The following is a 21,993-nucleotide window of genomic DNA, read 5'->3' as shown; positions in this document are numbered from 1 at the left end:
ATTTAACTTCGGTACCTGGTATCCGTCTAGGAAATTGTCCATTTCCTGCAGATTTTCAAGTTTTGTTGAATATAGGCTTTTATAGTAAGATCTGATGGTTTTTTGAATTTCCTCTGAATCTGTAGTTATGTCTCCCTTTTCATTTCTGATTTTGTTAATTTGGACGCACTCTCTGTGTCCGCTCGTTAGTCTGGCTAAAGGTTTATCTATCTTGCTGATTTTCTCAAAGAACCAACTTTTGGTTCTGTTGATTCTTTCTATGGTCCCTTTTGTTTCTACTTGGTTGATTTCAGCTCTGAGTTTGATTAATTCCTGCCTTCTACTCCTCCTGGGTGTATTTGCTTCTTTTTGTTCTAGAGCTTTTAGGTGTGCTGTCAAGCTGCTGACATATGCTCTCTCCTGTTTCTTTCTGCAGGCACTCAGCGCTATGAGTTTTCCTCTTAGCACAGCTTTCATTGTGTCCCATAAGTTTGGGTATGTTGTACCTTCATTTTCATTAAATTCTAAGAAGTCTTTAATTTCTTTCTTTATTTCTTCCTTGACCAGGTTATCATTGTAGAGCATTGTTCAATTTCCACGTATATGTGGGCATTCTTCCCTTATTGTTATTGAAGACCAGTTTTAGGCCGTGGTGGTCCGATAGCACGCATGGGATTATTTCTATCTTTCTGTACCTGTTGAGGCCCGTTTTTTGACCAATTATATGGTCAATTTTGGAGAAAGTACCGTGAGGAGCTGAGAAGAAGGTATATCCTTTTGCTTTAGGATAGAATGTTCTATAAATATCTGTTAAGTCCATTTGGCTCATGACTTCTCTTAGTCTGTCGACATCACTGTTTAATTTCTGTTTCCATGATCTGTCCATTGATGAGAGTGGGGTGTTGAAATCTCCCACTATTATTGTGTGAGGTGCAATGTGTGTTTTGAGCTTTAGTAAGGTTTCTTTTACGTATGTAGGTGCCCTTGTATTTGGGGCATAGATATTTAGGATTGAGAGTTCATCTTGGTGGATTTTTCCTTTGATGAATATGAAGTGTCCTTCCTTATCTTTTTTGATGACTTTTAGTTGGAAATTGATTTTATTTGATATTAGAATGGCTACTCCAGCTTGCTTCTTCTGACCATTTGCTTGGAAAGTTGTTTTCCAGCCTTTCACTCTGAGGTAGTGTCTGTCTTTGTCTCTGAGGTGTGTTTCCTGTAGGCAGCAGAATGCAGGGTCCTCATTGCATATCCAGTTTGTTAATCTATATCTTTTTATTGGGGAGTTGAGGCCATTGATGTTGAGAGATATTAAGGAATAGTGATTATTGCTTCCTGTTATATTCATATTTGGATGTGAGGTTATATTTGTGTGCTTGTCTTCTCTTTGTTTTGTTGCCAAGACGATTAGTTTCTTGCTTTCTCTAGGGTGTAGCTTGCCTCCTTATGTTGGGCTTTACCATTTATTATCCTTTGTAGTGCTGGATTTGTAGAAAGATATTGTGTAAATTTGGTTTTGTCATGGAATATCTTGGTTTCTCCATCTATGTTAATTGAGAGTTTTGCAGGATACAGTAACCTGGGCTGGCATTTGTGTTCTCTTAGGGTCTGTATGACATCTGTCCAGGATCTTCTGGCTTTCATAGTCTCTGGCGAAAAGTCTGGTGTGATTCTAATAGGTCTGCCTTTATACGTTACTTGACCTTTTTCCCTTATTGCTTTTAATATTCTTTCTTAATTTTGTGCATTTGGTGTTTTGACTATTATGTGTCAGGAGGTGTTTCTTTTCTGGTCCAATCTATTTGGAGTTCTGTAGGCTTCTTGTATGCCTATGGGTATCTCTTTTTTTAGGTTAGGGAAGTTTTCTTCTATGATTTTTGTTTTTGATTTACTGGTCCTTTGAGCTGGGAGTCTTTACTCTCTTCTATACCTATTATCCTTATGTTTGATCTTCTCATTGAGTCCTGGATTTCCTGTATGTTTTGGACCAGTAGCTTTTTCCTCTTTACATTATCTTTGACAGTTGAGTTGATGATTTCTATGGAATCTTCTGCTCCTGAGATTCTCTCTTCAATCTCTTGTATTCTGCTGGTGATGCTTGTATCTACAGCTCCTTGTCTCTTCCTTTGGTTGTCTATATCCAGGGTTGTTTCCACGTGTTCTTTCTTGATTGCTTCTATTTCCATTTTTAATTCCTTCAACTGTTTGATTGTGTTTTCCTGGAATTCTTTCAGGCATTTTTGTGATTCCTCTCTATAGGCTTCTACTTGTTTATGTTTTCCTGGAATTCTTTCAGGGATTTTTGTGATTCCTCTCTGTATGCTTCTATTGTTTATTTATGTTTTCCTGTGTTTCTCTAAGGGAGTTCTTCATGTCTTTCTTGAAGTCCTCCAGCATCATGATCAAATATGATTTAGAAACTAGACCTTGCTTTTCTGGTGTGTTTGGATAATCCGTGTTTGCTTTGGTGGGAGAATTGGGCTCCGATGATGCCATGCAGTCTTGGTTTCTGTTGCTCGGGTTCCTGCGCTTGCCTCTCGCCATCAGATTATCTCTAGTGTTCCTTTGTCCTGCTATTTCTGACATTGGCTAGACTGTCCTATAAGCCTGTGTGTCAGGAGTGCTGTAGACCTGTTTTCCTGTTTTCTTTCAGCCTGTTATGGGGACAGAGTGTTCTGCTTTAGGGCGTGTAGTTTTTCCTATCTACAGGTCTTCAGCTGTTCCTGTGGGCATGTATCTTGAGTTCACCAGGCAGGTCGCTTGGAGCAGGAAGGTTTGTCTTACCTGAGGTCCCGAGGCTCAAGTTTGCTTGTGGAGTGTTGCTTATGAGCTCTCTGTGGGGGCAGCAACCAGGAAGATCTGCACTGCCCTTTCCAGGAGCTTCCGTGCACCAGGGTTCCAGATGGCGTTTGGTGTTTTCCTCTGGAGTCAGAGATGTGTGCAGAGTGTAGTCTCTTCTGGTTTCCCAGGCGTGTCTGCCTCTCTGAAGCTTTAGCTCTCCCTCCCACGGGATTTGGGTGCAGAGAACTGTTTATCCGGTCATCCCTTCAGGTTCCGGCGGTGCTGTTCCTGTGCCCTTATCCAAGGGAACCCAGAGGCCATATACAGTTTCCTCTTGGGCCAGGGATGTGGGCAGGGTTGGGCAGTGTTGGTGTCTCTTCTGCTCTGCAGTCTCAGGAGTGCCCACCTGTCTCGGCAGTGAGCTCTCTCTCCCACGGGGTTTGGGAGCAGTGAGCTGGAGGCAGGGAGCGCAAGATTCCTTTCGTGCATTTCTTTAAGGGAGTTCTTTATGTCTTTCTTAAAGTTCTCCATAATTATCCAAAAATGTGATTTTAGATCTAAATCTTGCCTTTCTGGTGCATTTGAATATCCAGTATTTTCTTTGGTGGGGGAACTGGGCTCTGATGATACCAAGTAGTCTTGGTTTCTGTTGCTTTGGTTTCTCTGCTTGCCTATAGCCATTGGGTTGTCTCTGGTGTTTGCTTGTCTTGCTGTTTCTGAGAGTGACTTGACCCTGCTGTAGGCCTCAGTGTCAGCACTCCTGTAGAACTGTTTTCCTGTTTTCTATCAGCCTTTTCTGAGAACAGGTACTCTGATTTCAGGTGTGTCCGTGTTCCTGGAGACTGTCTTCCAGCTCTAGGCATGAGCAGGAATCAAAGGGTCCTGTCCCTGCTTGCTCCTAGGTCCTTGCCCCCGGAAGAAACCTTTTGAATTTTTTAGTACTTGTGAATCTTGCTTTAACTTGAAATATAGCCACATCACAAGAAATCATATATATATATATGATATATATATATCATATATATATATATGATATACATATATATGTGTGTATACATATATACACATATACATATATAAATATATACACATATACATATAAATATATATATATACATACATACACATATGTGTGGCATCTAATTTGTGCTCACAGAAAGTCAGAGGAGCAGAGATGAAGCCTGGAGTTAGACAGAGGTAGTTATCAGTCATCCTCACACTTATAATCCTCCATCCCACCTGGAGGCCCCTCACAAGGGGCATCCTATACTCACCAGACTATTAGGTCTCCCTCCAGAGCTGGAAAGCAGACTGTGCCCAGAGCTCAGCTAGGAAGCACGGAAACTTTCCTTGTGAGAATGTGAAGATGTTTGTCATTTCCCTATTGTATTTTGGATGAGAGGCACTAACAAGAGCAGCCACTGAATGAGTGATGTGTGCCATGAGTCCCTGCAGTAGCACCCAAATGCCCTCCATTTTTCTTTATCTCCAGCACAACCATCTCCACCTAGAAAATGGAGGAGTCCAGGGCCTATGAGGTTTGGGGGGTTATTCTTATCTTTTATAAAATATCTCTTTTCAGAGACAAAGCTCCTGCCTCCCATAAAAAAAGTGTGGGATTCATTTGTGGATGCCACATTTTACCTGTGACTCATTTCCTGCCCTAAGTTTCACATCAGATGTCTATCTCCCTTGGTTTTTCTTCCTATGGGTTCATAGCTTCACGTGGTCTTGTGCTTTGTTTTATTTTGTTTTGCTCTGCTTTGTTTGTGTGTGTTTTCAGATGGTGCTAAGGGTCAGACCCAGGGTCTTTGCTATGTTCAGTAAGTTCTCTGCCACTGAGCTTCGTTTCCGGCCCTCAATGTGTCATATTGTCTCTCATGTTTCCCTGTCCCTTTTCTTACTACATATGGGACCTTCTTTTCCAATATCCTATGACCATCTGTAGAAAGGGGTCCCTTGAATGCAGGACTTGAAAAAGTACTGATATGGACTTTGCTGTCCTTATATTCAAGCTGGCTTCCCCACACAACACAAAGACACACACACACACACACACACACACACACACACTATTATCCTCACTTCCACCCCATCTTGCTCTACCTCCCAGAGAGAACAACTGAATAGCTCACTGTGATGTGCCAAAGTTCCACCCTCTGATGGACAGCAGTGTTTTCGGCTCCCTGTTCCTGGAACATAGGTAACACGGTAAGTGAAATTAGGTAAGCAGGCCCCTACTCTATGAACACCTTCAGTCACTGCTCCTTTTTAGTTTACTTTTCTTTTTTGGGAAAACTATGGGAAATTGAGTGGGGGATATGAAAAGAATAGAAGGTATGTGGAGAAGATCACAATAGGAAAGAAAATAGAGAAGACCGACCAGTCCAAAGACCATTACAACTCTGAGCACCAAGACTACAAAGTGGCCCACACTCCTCCACTTCCCCATAATTTTTCCAGAAGAGAAAGAATAGTCTACAATGTTTCTAGCCACTTGTCTTCTTACTCCACAAATGTTCATTGAGTAATGGTTGTGTACCTTTGAGTGCTTGAAACACAACAGCAAACACATGGACCCGCATCCCACTCAAGTGATGAGCTCGACCTGGCCATCACTCTGTTTATATAATACCAAACCTTCCCTTGGGCAGAGAAGGAACCCACAGGTGCCAGACAGGAAACACTTCAGCACCTCCTGAGAGTCAGCTTTGTGTATCAATGACCTAACTATTCCATGTTCAGAGAGCTCCCCTTGGATGAAAACTCACAGTCTGGCAGTTGCAAGAGGCAAGAAGTAACAAAAAAACATTAACATTTGTTGAGCATTTGTGATTCTCAAGACCTCTTTGAAGCACATTAGTAGCATTAACACAACTGGGCTCAAAGGGTGAGCCAAAGCTGCCCAAGAGAAAGGAGTATGAAGACAGTCAGGAAGAGGCAACACCAACTATCAAGTCATCGAGGCAAGAAGACACTCAAAGGGGCTGGTCAACTCTTAGGCTGAAAGTACTCAGATCCCCATTTGAGAGGAAAATAGAATGAGAAAAATCAGGAAAATTTAAGAGTATTTAGACAAATGGGCTTAATTTCCTTCTAACTATAAAATCTGAGAACTCAAGTACACATCTAACATACCTCTCCTTGAGTTTGTTGAACTCTAGAGAACATTCTCATCCTGGAGCTTCTTGGCAACAATCTGATTGTTGCTCATTTAGGCAAAGGCAAATATCAGATCTATACAAAGAAAGGGGTCCAGGGACATGATGAAGGCCAGGCCTGGCTGACTCTGTGCCCAATTGGTGAAATAGCACACCAGTTTGTAGGCAGTACCTGGTAAGGAGAGTAAATACTAGTCAGCAGAGATGATGGGGCAAAAAGGGAACTCAGTTTCTGGGCTATAAAGTGAGCCAACAAGCCTAATCAGAGTCCAGACCACTTTGACAGCCTCCATGTCTCTCACAAACACACAACAAAGCTGCTTATGCATGCCCTCCAGACATCCTGACCTTGCTGCTGAGGCCCCAGAGAAGAAAGACTGCCTTGTGATTCTAGATCCTGACACACTGATACATACAAACAGCAAGTAACCAGAGTCCCGGGTTAGATTGTATTGGATCAATAACCTCTGACCTAGGAGCCACCATCATTGAGTTTCATCAGAAGAACCAGCCCTGCAGGAAATGAAGAAATTCATATACACACACCCTCCAATTAGCAAGTGCCCCCTCCAGCTCAGCACCATATACACATGCAGATTCACAAATGAAGTCATGCATCAGTCACTATTTTCCTCTCCTGCAAAGTTAACAGAGTGGAGCTAGTCTAAGCTCCTTTCCTAATGAACATCACATGCTACCTGTCCATGCTTTGCATCGGGACAATGATGGTTAGAAGTGTAAGCTAAAGCACTCAGTCAGTGACTCTCAGTTCTGGCTACAAATTCAAAACTACACACACACACACACACACACACACACACACACACCCCACTTATCACAGCCCTCTCCCATAAATTCCAAATTAACTGGTCCAAGATGAAGCTCAAGCATGAAAACAACTAGGTCAGAGAACTACTGCCCAGCCCTATCCTCCATGAGTGCCTTTAATTTTTATCCCACATTCACCTAATCCAGACTTCCTAAGCCCTAGGTTTCTCTGCTGGGCACCAGAGAAATGACAAACTGGTATCTCCTGGATTGTGTCATTGCTAGGATGTTATACTCACCAACCAACCATTGCTAGGATGTTATACTCAGCGGCCTCCTATCTCAACTGCCTGGTAGCTATGGGGATGGAGCTAAGACTCTTAAATAGGAGTTGGCTCATATGCAACCTGGGGATAACTACACTTATGTACCATGCCAGAAACAATGATTCAAAAGTCACAATGACCTCAGGAAACTCGCACTCCCTCTTAGGAACAGCTATAGTTCTCAGAGCCAGCAAAGCAATATCCTTGATCTGACACTAGCAGGGAGTACGTGTTCACCACAGGCTATAACAAAGGCAAATACAGCGGCCCTGAGACTTGTCTGGCAGTTGGTCCCATTTCCTGGCCACAGTTGAGATGGAGGAGGCATACTACATGATGAAGTCTATCTATACAAGATTATCAAGAAAACAGTGTATCAAAAAGTTTCAAAGCTGACTTCTGATTAAGCCTTTTGGCACTATTTAGGAAGTTTTATAATTTTGGATGAATTACTGAGCCTCTAAGTTTCCACACATAAAAGAAAACCTGTTTGCCATAAATAGCTCATTCTTACTTCAAAGGAATTTATGAAAATTAAAAAGATCATATGAAAACTATGGTTTACATAAAATGAAAGTTTACTTAATGTCACTAGAAAGTTGCCCAAAAGAGCAGGATGCTCAAAAGCAAATACTGACACTTGCCAGGCAGCTCGTGTGAACAGATGGACAAACTAAAACAGCATGTTGTCTACATGATGAGAGTTCAGATCCAATGTTTACTGGGCCAACATATGAGTCAACCATGAGGTGACCTGAGCCTCAGGTTTATGAATATGATTATGAATACCCAAGGACCAATTTTAAAGAAACACAAGCAATAATGAAAAGGTTTTTTTTTTTTCAAAGTGTAAATCAGATAGCTTGATTCATTGGGATTTTTTTGTCTCCGATGACCTCAGACTGTGTGGCCTGAGTCAGATGCTGCTGCACATAGAAGGTGCTAAGCAGATCTCAATGCAATGGAGGATTCGTGGAAACCACAGTGCTCAGTGGTCAAATCTGTTGAACATTTGTCCTTCATTTGTGGGATAAAATAAGCAAGAAACTCGTAATTTTCAAACCAGTAGTTTATTTGGGTATCAAAGAACAAAGACAAAAGGTGTAGAACATGTGTGGTATGGTGTGTGTGTGTGTGTGTGTGTGTGTGTGTGTGTGTACAAAGACAAAAGGTGTAGAACATGTGTGGTATGGTGTGTGTGTGTGTGTGTGTGTGTGTGTGTGTGTGTGTGTGTGTGTGTGTTTTGGAGGAAAAATGGGCTTTATTATCAAACAGACCCCAGATATGTGGTATGGTGTGTGTGTGTGTGTGTGTGTGTGTGTGTGTGTGTGTGTGTGTGTGTGTGTGTGTGTGTTTTGGAGGAAAAATGGGCTTTATTATCAAACAGACCCCAGAGCTCCTTCCTGTACTGTTATCATCCCTGGGGCCCCTTGAGTCTATCTATCTGCTTTAGGTACCGTCATTCCCAGAGCTACTTTTAAGTCAGCAAGTCTCCTAAGGCCAACAACAGTCAGGATTGGCAACACCTTGTAGTTGGTTTAATGCCTACTAATGCCTCCTCACTCTAACGACCATGCTTTCCTTGCTTCCCAGTCACTATGCATGCATTCCAGTTCTTGTTATTGGGTCTATCTATGACTTTGCAATCTGGAGCCTCAGTCTTGTCAGGCTCCCTCTCCTTCATGGCCTGAGGCTCTGCTGGTTTTCTTTTAAAGCCTTGATATGCAATGTTGGTCTCTGAGTCTTTCTGCATGACTGAGATGCCCCACTGCACTGCAGCCAGGAGCACTAGCTCAGTGTAATTTGCCTGCCAATCTGTACCTGACCTCTCCGCATGATCAGAGGTATATGGTGCTAAGAAAGCCAAGACAGAACAATAGATACCAGGAATGACCTCTAATTCAGGGGTGCCATACCTCAAAGCTGACAACTCTGATTCTGTATGCATAGTGGTTGATAAGTCACAGTAAATGGGGATTACACTGAAAATCAATGTGTTCTGTCTGTCCATCTGTTCACAATCCTACCCCTTCAGTTCTTTGGGGGGAGGCCAATGCTTATGTCATACATCTACTGACATTTAGAAAATATTTCTTAACATTTAGCCTATTCTTATGGCAAAAAATACTAATGCATCTTTCTTGGCTAACTGCAAATTTCCCCAAAGCATCATGACCCCTCTCATATTTCATTAAACTAATGGAGATGAAGGCAGAAACACAAATGTGCAATGCTTTGGTTTCAGCAAAACATCTAAAACTTGAGACACTGTGGATAAATTGTGGAGACATGCTTAAATCAGCTGTGTGAATGATACAAAATCCTAAAGAATACTGACATTTCTCCATTTTTATAGCTACAGTTTAGACAGAACAATTCTGGGTCAGAATTTTTGACTGAGGGTAACAGTGACCAGCTCAACTTTGGATCCATCTCAAGAGGAGGCTCCAAGGTCTGACACTATTACTAATGCTGTTGTGTGCTTACACATAGCTGTCCTCTGAAAGGCCCAACAAACAGCTGAGACAGAAACAGATACTTACACCCAACCATTGAACTGGAACCAGGGACCTCTGTAGTTGAATTAGGGAAAGACTGGAAGAAGCTGAGGAAGGAGACCCCATAGGAAGACCAGCAATTTCAACTAACCTGGACCCCTGAGATCTCTCAAGACACTGAGCCACCAACCACGAGGTAGACACAGGACAGTCCGAGATCTCCAACATATACAGCAGAGGACTGCTGGGTCTGGCCTCAGTGGGAGAAGATGTGCCTAACCCTTGAGGGACTTGAGGCCCCAGGGAGTAAGAAGGCATAGTGGGGGTGGGGGGACATCTTCTTGGAGACAGGGGGTAGGAATGAGATGAACTGTGGAAGGGGGAAATGGGATGGGGTAATGACTGGACTGTAAAAATATAAAGCTATCAGTTAAAAAAAAAATTACCTTTCACAGTAAACCTGAATGAGCATTTTTTCAAGCCAATGATCTGTTTCAATGTGTCTATTTCCCAATATTTGTTATAAAAGATGATTGTTGGTTAAGCATGAAGAATTTTACCTCTTATCTTCATATCAAATGGTTATTGTATTAGAAAGTGTATCATATAAATGATGTTTTCACAGATCATGTTCCTTGTTTTTTAGTGATGTTTGAGAATACATCATTACCCCTTAGGACTTTTATAGCACTGGATTTTAAAGTTGTCAGTTGTTTCAGGTTTCTCATTTTGTTTTTGGAGACAGGCCCTCATTCCCAAGGCTGATGCTGTGAGCTCTCTACTGAAGGATCCAGGACTACCCCTGTAACTACAGGTTCAAAAGTTAAGTCGTCTACCTTTGGAAGGAGAAAATACAAATCCTTGAAACCAAACACACCCAGTTTATTAGGCCTGGAGAGTGCCAAGTAAATTCTGATAAACTGTAAGTGTAGAACTGAAGCTAATTTAGCATGTAAATGTAAAATGTATTCTCAAGTGCAATTCATTGTATCACTGAGAATCCACTCTAGAGAATCACTACTAGAGTGCAACTTTTTCATTTCAAACAAATTCTTAATGCTTTTAGCACAATGCCTCTAAAATGAAATGCTTGTCTAACATCACAGGGACAAGGAAGTGAGTTTTCAAACAATGATACTGGCTGGCTCCCACCAGAACTGTACATTAGAGACTAAATTCTATTTACTGAGTCACTGAATTCCAGCAGTTCATTCCTTACACACAGAATGGCAGAAGACTGAAGTATTCCACAGTAAGTGGAGGACCACATCAAAGCATTATCAAAGACTAGAACCAGGCACCATGTTCATTGCAACTTACCAGTTATTCCTCCCCTCCAGAAGCGTATTCCTTCCTCAGCCCTGTTGGAGTGTACCTGTCTCAAGTCCACACAATAAAAACAGCTACGCTTCCTCACAGAAAGTCTAAAATCTCACAAGGAAATGTGTTTGGATGCTCAACAGTGGCCTACTTACCTTACTACCCTGTTTTTCCTATTTCCAGTATTGTAGACTAGACATGAAGTTCTTGAGACAGTGTTTGAGATTGGATCTTGCTTACCCTTTCCCCAACAAAAGCAATTTTCTGGTTCTAAACTCCCAACTCCCAAACCCCAACATTATCCGTATTGGCAATAAGCAACTCAACATGAATGCTGATTACATACAAATTGTCTTTAGCTTCCTCCACACGTGGATTCTGGTAGATGCCCTAAGCCTTCACATACACACACGTTAAAAAATATATTTTTCAATTCACATTTACTTTGTGGGCTCAACCAGACAACTACCAAAACACAAAGAAAATACAAGATATTATACACTGTCCAAATGCAGTACCTTTTTAAAACCAGAGCTCCATACTCTAAACACAGCAGTGTTATGATGCTATATGAGTTTTAGAAGGCCTTTTTCTGAGTACCTTATCCTTCAAAACCTCATTTCTCTTCTTTGGTGTTATTTTAGCCATTCTAACAAACTTTTATTTACTCATTCCCTTCAGGTTTCCCCCCTGCCAAAGCAGGCCGTGTAAACGGATAATTTGTCCTTCCCTAAGGAACACAAAATACAAGCTTTATCTCTTGAGAAGCAGAGACTGATTCTACCTCCCTCTTACGCCTTCCCTGGAACTTAGTAAAATTCCAAGTCCTGACTGACACAGGCTGCAAATTCAAGTGCTTTACTCAAGGGTGATCACGAGAGGCTCTTGACTGGCAAGAGTAGAATGGAAGCTCATGGTCCTTCAGGGCGCCCATTTTATGTGCTTTTCCTAAACCAAAGTTGTAAAGCTCTAATAAGATCAGTTACTGACCCATAATTGCTAACGGAGTGCCTAGTCCACCAATGCCAAGTATAAATAAATAAGTTCTAGATGTTCTGCGAACAGTAGACTACAAAGACAGTGGGCAGTTAAGACTGATTGATACTCAGGTGACTCACCTAAGCAAAGCAGGTAATAAATAAGCTTTGGAGGAAAGATGAAAGGATAAGTCTTTATTTCACCTTCCAGTATTTTTGACAGTTTCTCTGATGCCGGATCTTCAATCTTAGGAGTCCAAATATACAGCGCTCAGACTTCAGCTCTCCAGAGCAAAGTACCCAGATCAGTCCTCAGGGAATTTTTAGGTGGGAAAAATGACAATGACAGATTTCTCTGTAACAATCCATGTCAATCTTCTCGCTTCACTGAAACACTTTTAATTTAAGTACTCCATCATCCCTAAAACTGTGAAATCTAGGACAGGAAAGCACTCATCTCTCATACACAACACAAAAGAAGGAACACAGGGTGAGCGAGCGCGAACTCCAAGGGCCAAATTGATTCACCCAGAAAGTGGATTTGATTCCATTTAACAGGCATTCGTACAAAACTGTTCTGTCTTCTCAAGGTAGTCTGGCTAGACTTTTGTATATGGGAAGTAATTCCCATATAGTGAATTAAACTCTATATAAAAATAAGTTACGCACCTCTGAGTAATGTGAAGTATTCCCAAGCATCCAGGGATACCCACACTCCATATCCCTAACAACATAGTCAGCCCCCAGACATGGGAAGCATAAAATCCTCTGGTCATTTTGTCGGGGGTAAAGAGCATTGCTTTGGGAAAGCTGAAGGATAATTTTCTCCACTCCAAACTATACACTGCACTCACACGTGTACTCACACATACATCCATTTATAAAGGAAGCTTTTTCCTCCAAGTCACTATGGGATGCAGCCTCCCTCAGGCTGAGAATCTGACTAGTTACTGCACGGGACTAGGGAGTAATCATGCTCTACAAGGCTCCTGTGCTCTCTCTCTCACAAATGGAAGGCAGGGGCAAGCGAGTCGACACTTGCAGACAGAAGGCTCTTTTCTTCTGCAATCCATTCTACTCCACAACACTGTCAGGTCCAGGGGCTGGGAGAGGCTCTAACGGCACAACATGGTGGATGACCTGATGGTCCCAGCCAACTGTGGTAAGAAGGGAGTGATTGAGTGGAGACCATGTAGCATCTCTCACAAAGTCTCTGTGGGCTCGACTTCTAAACCTAGAACAAGAGGGGAAAATGTGGTGTGGTAAGAGAAAAGATGAAAACCCAGGAGGAACGATTAAAAAAAAAAATTAAAAAAAAAACTAATAACATACACTTATGACACATTTTTTGAAACATTTCACCATCTACACAGCCCCATCACCAGGCCAGTGGATGTTAGATTATCCAATCCAGTCTACTTTCTTAGGTGAAGAAATGGTGGACAGAATCGGAAGCAATAATGCCCACAGTCAACAGGAAATTATGGCAGAGGGACACACCCAGGCCTTCCATCCAGTGCTTTACAGCAAGTTCCACTTCTCAGAAGTGGCGCCCTGCATGAAGCTGGAGCGCTTGGTAAACAGCCTACAATCAGACAGCTTCCAGCACTCGGTCTTAGACACACAGCTGCAAACAGAGACGACTTGGGGGAGGGGATATCTCTGCAGACAAAGATGAAGAATTTTCTTGTATTTATACTTATTTTTAATAATCTCCATGTGGGTGGGTGTGCAACTGAGTGCGGACGCACACAGGTATCATATGCATTGGATCTGGAGTTACAAACAGCTATGTACAGACTGATGCAGATGTTAGAAACAAAGGTATTCTAAACTGCTGAGCCATTTCTCCAGACCCAACAAAGGAAGAATTCTACATGCATGTTCCTGAAGAGAAAACAGACTTGCTTGCCTACTGGTCTTGATCCCTGATTCCCGACCACAGGATTCTACTTCAAACTTACACCTCAGAAAAGCTTGAATCCAGCACAGCAAGTGAACAGTCTTCACTGAGAGAGGCCAGGAAGGGAACACTAGGAGAGGACACAAAGGGAAGAGAAGATAATGCCCATAGGTTCTACAACCGAAATCTAACAGGGCCAGCCCCAACCCCACTGTAAAGTGAGCCGGGGAGAGGGCAGTCTGATGCCCACTTTGGGTTCAGATCTTACCACCATTACATCCAAGGAAGATGGAACAGAGCCAGTGCTCACGGAAACCAACCAGCCCAAGGGTCCTCCCTACATTAGCAATTACCCACCCACAGGCTCTGAGCAGGAGTGAGATTACATCTTAGGTCTTTCCAAACTACACAAACCAAATAAAGACTATCTGGACAAGCTTAGGAAAACCAGGTTAGAGTACTGCCCTATCTGAGGTCCAATGTAAGCAGCTAACGCTTTGCCAAATAGACACATCCCTGTATCACTCCACTCCTACTCTTTCATTACAGTCCCCACCCATCCCTTCCAGGTTCCTGGTAACAAACAGTACCTGTGTGGAGAGAACACCAGTCTAGTGACACACTGCGAGTGCACAGCTGAGCTGAGGGTGCAGCTTGCATTCTTGGTGTCCACAAGGGAGACAGATCCATTCTCATCACCTGTAGAAGAAAGAGAGCATGTCACAGTGGTTAAGAATTTATGATTTGGGCTAAGTAGCACACACCTTTAATCCTAGTATGTGATGAGAGGCAGAAGCAGAAGGATCTCAGAGTTCAAGGCCAACTGGGCCTATCACGTTCTAGGACAGTCCAAACTACATCTACATACAGACCCTGTCTTGGCTGAAGGGAAAAAAAAAAAAAAAAAAAAAAAAAGCCATAGACACTGATGTCAGTCAGATGGGAGATTTGAATGAATCCTAGTTTCTCAAGATGTAGACAACAGTTTCCTTTGTGATATAGAATCAGTCAGTCACTATGTGGCTGTGAATTACTGGATAAAGTTATTACATTAACTACAAACTCTTGCCATGTGTAGTCACACCACAGCAGAACATAGTTCCCTAACAGCAAGCACTTGCTATGCAGCTCACTGATTTCTAACCATGCCCAGAATAAAGGAGCTGAAACAATGAAGCAAACCTATTAGGAAAAAATGATGGTCTCCAAAGCTAGGTAAAACCGACATAATCCATGCAGTGCCCAAGTGTGCTGACAGGAGCATGTACTCCAAGGTATCCGCCCCATTCCCAGAGTCGATACGTCATGCTGCCTTACCAAAGACAAAGATTTCACTCTGCTGAGGATGCCAAGCCAGGGAGGTAGGGAGGTAGCCAGAGGCATTGCAGCCTGGAAGGGAAAAAAGGGAGATTTGGAACAATGGTCACAACCTAGAAGAAGCTTCTTCCAAAAGAAGTCAGTAAATCCTGGGAGCACTTTCACTGAGTTTCTTAAAGACTGCCAGAGCAGTCATGTATGTCCTCACCCCTGAGCCTACACCTACATCTACCCATCCATCTCCTGCCATCTCCTGTACAACTAAAAGCACAAGACATAAAAATAATAACCCTGACCCTTTGCCCAGCTGTTTGCACAGTAAACTACACATGGAAACTAACCCTTACTCTGGGTACCCCATGCACTGTGGTCAGCAAAGTCTCAGTGAGACAGAAAACAGTGTTGTCAGAGGGTGGGCATCTAAGAGTTCTGCTGTGACTGTGAGCAGCAAAAGCCTCCTGCACGTGGGCCCCATTACCACTTCCTCCTTACCATGGAGCTCAGACTCACCCATCTGTGATGCCGGCTTGGGACAGCGGGTATCCCAGAGCAAAATTCTACTGTCCTAGGAAAAGGAATAGAGAAAGGGTTACACAATCCAAAACAGCATCTACTCCCCAAGCTCCAGACCAGGGATTTGGGCCTACTAAGGGTTAGCTATGGTTGGGAAGAAGCCATTGGATCTCACCTCACTGCATGAAAGAAACACAGTTTCTCTGTGGGGAGAGGCAGCAACACAGGTGACCTGTCCCGCATGAGCTGTGAAAAGAAACATGGCAAAGGGAGTGTGAGAAACAAGCTGGCTTCATTAGATAATTCAATAAATATAACAGACTATAAACTACAACAGAGTCAAAGTTAATAGTCATAAAACAGGAAAAGGCTGGCAGAAATAATGAACTGGTAAAAACAATGAAGTTCAATTGCAGGCTTAGTAGGCAGAGAGGAGTTTGCAATGTAGATGGTGTGAAGGAAGAGGCTTACTAACTCTACGATGTCATATTAACAATACACATACCTCTTAAGTATGAAACACTTGAGAGTTCTGGTGCTGTCTTCCGTGAGTTTTCTAATATGCCTTCCCCTAAGACTGAACTTGCCTGTTTTCCCATCACACGTCTCCCACCCTATAGGCTGAGCTCATCCATACCTCCCTTCGGCCCTTCCAGGTCTTCCCAAGCCAGAGTTCAGAGCCTGAAAACCTAAGGCTCTCACAGTAAAAGCCAAAGAGCAAAGGACTCAGTGAATGGAGCAAAGCTGTCTCGGTCCTCCCACAAATACCAGGGTCACTCTGTGGCTGTCTCTCTGTTTCTAACAGGGAGAACTGAAATACAAAATAGTTGTTTCACTAAGGACATAGCCAACTGACTTGTCTAACTGTTAACAAACCAAGTAGGACTTTTTCCTAAACAAAGTGAACTCTAATGCTGCTAATAGTACAAATAAATTGGTTGTCATTATTTGTAAAGTTTCTATAAATAGGTTACTGACTTTTAAAAAAATATTAGAAAAAATGAAATGCCAATACATAATAGGCCAAAAAAGTTAACTTCCTGGCAACCACCTAATTTTAAAAAAAATATATTCATTTATTAAATATATGTGTGCACATGTGCCACAGCATACATGTGGAGGTCCCAGGAAAGCTTGCGGGAGTCAGTTATAGTCTTCCACCAAATAGATTCTAAAGATCAAACAGTCTCCAGGTTTGGCAGCAAGTACCTTTACCACCACCCAAGCCATCTCAGTCACCCCACTTAAACCTTTTTGTTAACAATTTTAAAATGTACAGTGGGGCACAGCTTTAAATTCTTTTGGGTGGTCTGCACCCAATGGATGAGTGAAGGTCACCAGTCAGCTGGAGGCTGAAGCAATCCTGAAGTGGTCTAACCAGCCCTCGCAGAACAGCCAGAACAGTCCTGCCTTAGGACTAAACCACCTGCCACCCTCCCCTCACTCTAGTATCTATCTTCATGAACTCAAAATTCATAAAGAATTGCTACCAAACAAATTTAACTCCTAGTTCTACTAATGAAGCAAAGTCAAAGGGACAAAAAGTGATGAAAGTCCCAAACAGACATTTTGCCTGTTGCCCCAGGTCAACATTCAAGAGAGATTTAAAAGTCTTCTTAAAAGATTTTAAAGGCAGGAGATGGCTCAATCAGTAAAGTGCTTTCCACGACAGCATGAAGACCTGACTTCAGACACAGAACTCTTATAAAAAGCCAAGTGTGGTGGCACCTGCTGCAAGCCCAGCACTGCAGAGGCAAAGACGAGTGAATCACTGTGACTCCCGGCTCCATGTCCTAGTCAGAGAATCCATCTCAGAACAAAGTAGACATCTCCAAAGCAGACCTTTGGCCTCCACATGTATGTACATATCCACACGCATACACAAGTCTCAGGGTTATCCTCTGAGAAGAGCAAGGCTCTACTGTGTCTGCATTAAGCTGCTGCACAGTTTACTAGCTTAAGAAGGCTTGAATGCTGACAAGTAAGCAGGATCTTGACCTGTAGACTACAAGAAAGCAATGAGGAACCAAGAGTCAATGATGAGATGATGAGTGTGACTCTATTGCTAAAGCCTGATGGTAAATGGAAGGTCAGAAATGGACAGAAAGGAACTGACCAAATGAGACCCATGGAACCTGACGAACCCTGAGGTAAGATGGAGGCTATTGGCCCACTACGGTTTGATGGGAATGGCTCTGATAGGCTCATCTATTGAAAATGTTTGGCTCCCATTTGGTGGACTATTTTAGGAAGAATTTCAGGGTGTGGCCATGTGGGGGGGAGTATACTGGCCATGGACTTTGAGGTTTCAAAAGCCCACACCAAGCCCAGTCTTGCTATCCTTTTCCACATGCTTATGAATTACAATGTAAGCACTTAGCTACTGCTCCAGCTCTAGGCTCTGCCTACTGCCTCATGCCCTTTCATGACAGTCATAAACCCTGTGAAACTGTAAGCAAGCCCTCAAATGTTTTTCCTATAAGTAACCTGGATCAGTGTTATTTCACAGCAATAGATCAGGACAAAGACACCCATATAGTCAAAAGGCTGTGAAACGGAAACAGGAGCATAGGGATATGGACAGGGCGCAGATAATGAAACCTGACTGTGGTTTAGGGGTAAGGCGAGGCCAATCAAAAGAAACCAGATTGGCTATTATTATTATCCAGACACAGTTCAAATACCCCAAAGGGGAAAACAAAAGTTAACCGTAGGCAGGACTGAATACTTACCTCGGTATGAATTCAGCGACATCTGCTGAGCCAGGTCCCAAATTTTGATGCTACAATGCAAAAAATAGGAATATTGACTTGCAGTATCAACATTAAAATGTACTCAAACAACATGTCCCACATCTGTTTCCTAGACTCCTACTGTTTTATTTTCAATGCACTACCAAACTCCCTAGACTACAAACAGCCCAAAGCATTACGTAGTAAAATTAACAGGATAGTAAGGATATCCACAGGAAGCCTAGAGTTAGAAGCAATGAAAGCAGGACTCACCAGAAGTCTTTGCTACCACTGACAGCCTGTGTGCCGGAGCTCAGGACAGTGACAGTAGACACAATGTCATCATGCTCATACTTGCAGAACTTGCTGACAATAAGTGTCTCGTTCTCATCTAGCTCCCACAATTCAACAGCACCTGTTGGGGATAGGGTAGGGTGAGGTGTAGGCAGGGGAAGCAGGAGCCTGGGTCATACCAAGGAGGAATGCCTGCCCAGGACACAAGCAGGAATTGTCACCCAGCTAAAAGAAACTCGCTTGTGTAAAAGCAAAGTTCAAATCACTAAAGGGGTTAGCTAAGTTCCAGGCCATCTGGTTTTATGTTACCCTGCTGTTTTCTTAACAGGCCAGATGCCTGTGTGAGGAAAACCCCTAGAGATAGGGAAGTAGATGTATAAAATCAATGAGTCTGCTTCCAGAGAGCAGATACTGGGGAATGGTTCCCAGGGAGACAAAGATAAAGTCTTAAATAACAGTTCAGTGAAAATTTCTCTTTCCAGTTATGCAGACACTAGTATTTGATTGGACTGCTTGAATAAAATGCCTTGCAATATTTTCAAGATTTAGTTTATGTATATGATCACACCAGATCATATACTGACACACCAGAAGAGGGCATCAGATCCCATTACAAAAGGTTGTGACCCATCATGTAGTTACTGGGAACTGAACTCATGACCACTGGAAGAGCATCCAGTGTTCTTCACTGCTGAGCCATCTTTCTAGGCCCGCCTTGCAATATTCTAAGGTTCAACTGTCAGGAAGGCTCAAGCACTAACCATCTATTTTTCAATTTCCATGCTCTACTTAACAACTTAAGAATGAGTGTGAGACAGTGAGAATGGCTAAGATCAAAACCTCAGGTGACAGCATATGCTGGCGAGGATGTGGAGAAAGAGGAACACTCCTCCATTGTTGGTGGGATTGCAGACTGGTACAACCATTCTGGAAATCAGTCTGGAGGTTCCTCAGAAAATTGGACATTGAACTGCCTGAGGACCCAGCTATACCTCTCTTGGGCATATACCCAAAAGATGCCCCAACATATAAAAGACACGTGCTCCACTATGTTCATAGCAGCCTTATTTATAATAGCCAGAAGCTGGAAAGAACCCAGATGCCCTTCAACAGAGGAATGGATACAGAAAATGTGGTACATCTACACAATGGAATATTACTCAGCTATCAAAAACAACGGCTTTATGCAATTCATAGGCAAATGGTTGGAACTGGAAAATATCATCCTGAGTGAGGTAACCCAATCACAGAAAAACACACATGGTATGCACTCATTGATAAGTGGCTATTAGCCCAAATGCTTAAATTACCCTAGATGCACAGAACACGAAACTCCAGAAGGATGACCAAAATGCAAATGCTTCACTCCTTCTTTAAAAGGGGAACAAGAATACCCTTGGGAGGGAATAGGGAGGCAAAGTTTAGAACAGAGGCAGAAGGAACACCCATTCAGAGCCTGCCCCACATGTGGCCCATACATATACAGCTACCCAATTAGACAAGACGGATGAAGAAAAGGAGTGCAGGCCGACAGGAACCAGATGTAGATCTCTCCTGAGAGACACAACCAGAATACAGCAAATACAGAGGCGAATGCCAGCAGCAAACCACTGAACTAAGAACAGGACCCCTGTTGAAGGAATCAGAGAAAGGACTGGAAGAGCTTGAAGGGGCTGGAGACCCCATATGAACAACAATGCCAACCAACCAGAGCTTCTAGGGACTAAGCCACTACACAAAGACTATACATGGACTGACCCTGGACTCTAACCTCATAGGTAGCAATGAATAGCCTAGTAAGAGCACCAGTGGAAGGGGAAGCCCTTGGTCCTGCTAAGACTGGAGTTACAAATGGTTATTAGTGGAATGTGGATGCTGGGTGTCCAACTGTGTCCCTCTGGAAAAGCAGTCAACACTTATAACCACCGGGCCATGTGTCCAGACCCAGAATAAATCTTTCTATTGTCATCTTTGAGACAGGGTTTCCCTGTGTACCTTTGGCTGGCCTAGAAGTAGATATGTATAACACGCCAGCCTCCAACTCAGAGCTCTGCCTGCTTCTGCTGGGATTAAAGGCAGCACCTACACCCAGCTCCCACCAACTTATAAATTCTGATTTTCCTTAATATAATGCTAATTCTGAGAATTTCATACTTACATGCAATGTAGTTTGACTATATTCATCCTTAACTTGTCCAAGATTTACCCTCCATCTCCTCCCAACTTCAATTTTTTTTTCTTTTTAAAGCCAATGCCTACATTGCTCAGCCTGACACTAAGTGGAAGTAAGGACTGTCCAGTGATAGAGCAGTTGCCTAGCAGGATGGTTCAATTCACAGCACACACACAAAGCAGCAAAAGAAAATAGGTAGCCAGGCATGGTGAAACACGTCTTTAATCCTAGCACAGGAGAGGAAGATGTCTGCGAGTTCAAGGCCAGCCTGCTCTACTTAGTTTCTGGGACAGCCAGGACATGGTGAAGCCCTGCTTCTAAATAAGAAGAAAATAGATAGGTAGCACCGACTGTCTTCAGCAGCACCTCTTAAATCAACATTCTCTATGGTCTAGGTTGGCCAGGGGACCAGAGAAGATTGCAATCTATTTCCTAATTTTTTGTGTGTGAGTTGATTGGCCACCTAGCAGTTTAAAACCTTAGGGGTAAAACAATACCTTTTCCCACCCTAACCTGTACCCAACTCTTCAATTCCAGGGGAGAGAGGTGACTCACCTGAATCAGAAGCCACTAAGATACCTTTGTCCCCAACCCAAGTGAGGTCAGCTACTCCAGCCTCCGTCTGGACGCCAGCAGAGCAGAAACCTTCGTTGGGGGCCGCACTAGGATCCTTGAAAAACCACAGAGATCCTGCCCAGCAGCGACCACTCAGACTGGAAGCCCCGAGCAGAAGGGAACCATCTAGGGTGGGGAAAGCAAAGTTACAAGGTGTCAGATGGATGGCCTGGCTTGTTTCTATGGTAACCTCACAGAACCCGCGGCGGGATGAGTCTGGATCTGAGATCAGATTTGTGGAACAGAGCTGGGGCACCGCCGGGATGCCAAATATGGATCGGGAGGGCACAAGGCGCTAGGAGGACTTGGGAGGGTCAGAAGCGGGAGAGGGTACCCGTCACTGGGTAAAGGGGGACTTCCAGGCCCGGGATCTCGGCTCACCAGAGCGGTACCGTGCAGCTTCCAACTGCCGTTCCATGCAGGCGGGCGCATTGGGGGGCAGGTTCCACTCGCGGGCCGCCGGGGGCACGAGCGGAGGTGGGCTTTCCTTCCGCATCTCCACGATTCCAAATCTAACCTAGACCCAAACTAGACGAGATCCTGACTGCGCTGGAGGAACACCACACGTGGTGCACCTCTGCGCATCCGCCCCTCTCCAGGGATTCGCTCTACATCTCGCGAGAGTTGTGTCTACAC

At 43.4% G+C, this 21,993-nt stretch overlaps 1 protein-coding gene and 1 long non-coding RNA gene across 2 annotated transcripts; one reads left to right on the top strand and one right to left on the bottom strand.

The window, feature by feature from the left end:
• The first annotated feature begins 3,946 nt into the window (after positions 1-3,946).
• On the top strand, positions 3,947-10,385 carry LOC134485667 (uncharacterized). Its single transcript, XR_010063912.1, has 2 exons — positions 3,947-4,971; positions 10,259-10,385. It is a non-coding gene; the product is annotated as an uncharacterized LOC134485667 (long non-coding RNA).
• A 1,592-nt stretch (positions 10,386-11,977) lies between these two features.
• On the bottom strand, positions 11,978-21,949 carry Wdr77 (WD repeat domain 77). The gene is made up of 10 exons (NM_001008771.3): positions 21,739-21,949; positions 21,298-21,483; positions 18,549-18,690; positions 18,276-18,325; positions 15,719-15,789; positions 15,541-15,595; positions 15,031-15,102; positions 14,304-14,412; positions 13,775-13,843; positions 11,978-13,044 (listed from the first exon to the last, which is right to left on the bottom strand). Exons 1-10 carry the CDS (start codon positions 21,851-21,853, stop codon positions 12,885-12,887), a joined length of 1,029 nt encoding a protein of 342 aa, NP_001008771.2. The 5' UTR covers positions 21,854-21,949; the 3' UTR covers positions 11,978-12,884.
• Positions 21,950-21,993: the final 44 nt, after the last annotated feature.

This window comes from Rattus norvegicus, chromosome 2, assembly GCF_036323735.1.
Source record: "Rattus norvegicus strain BN/NHsdMcwi chromosome 2, GRCr8, whole genome shotgun sequence".
Lineage (NCBI taxonomy): Eukaryota > Metazoa > Chordata > Mammalia > Rodentia > Muridae > Rattus > Rattus norvegicus.
Note: the sequence above shows the minus strand (reverse complement) of the source record. Positions and strands in the feature narration are given on the sequence as shown.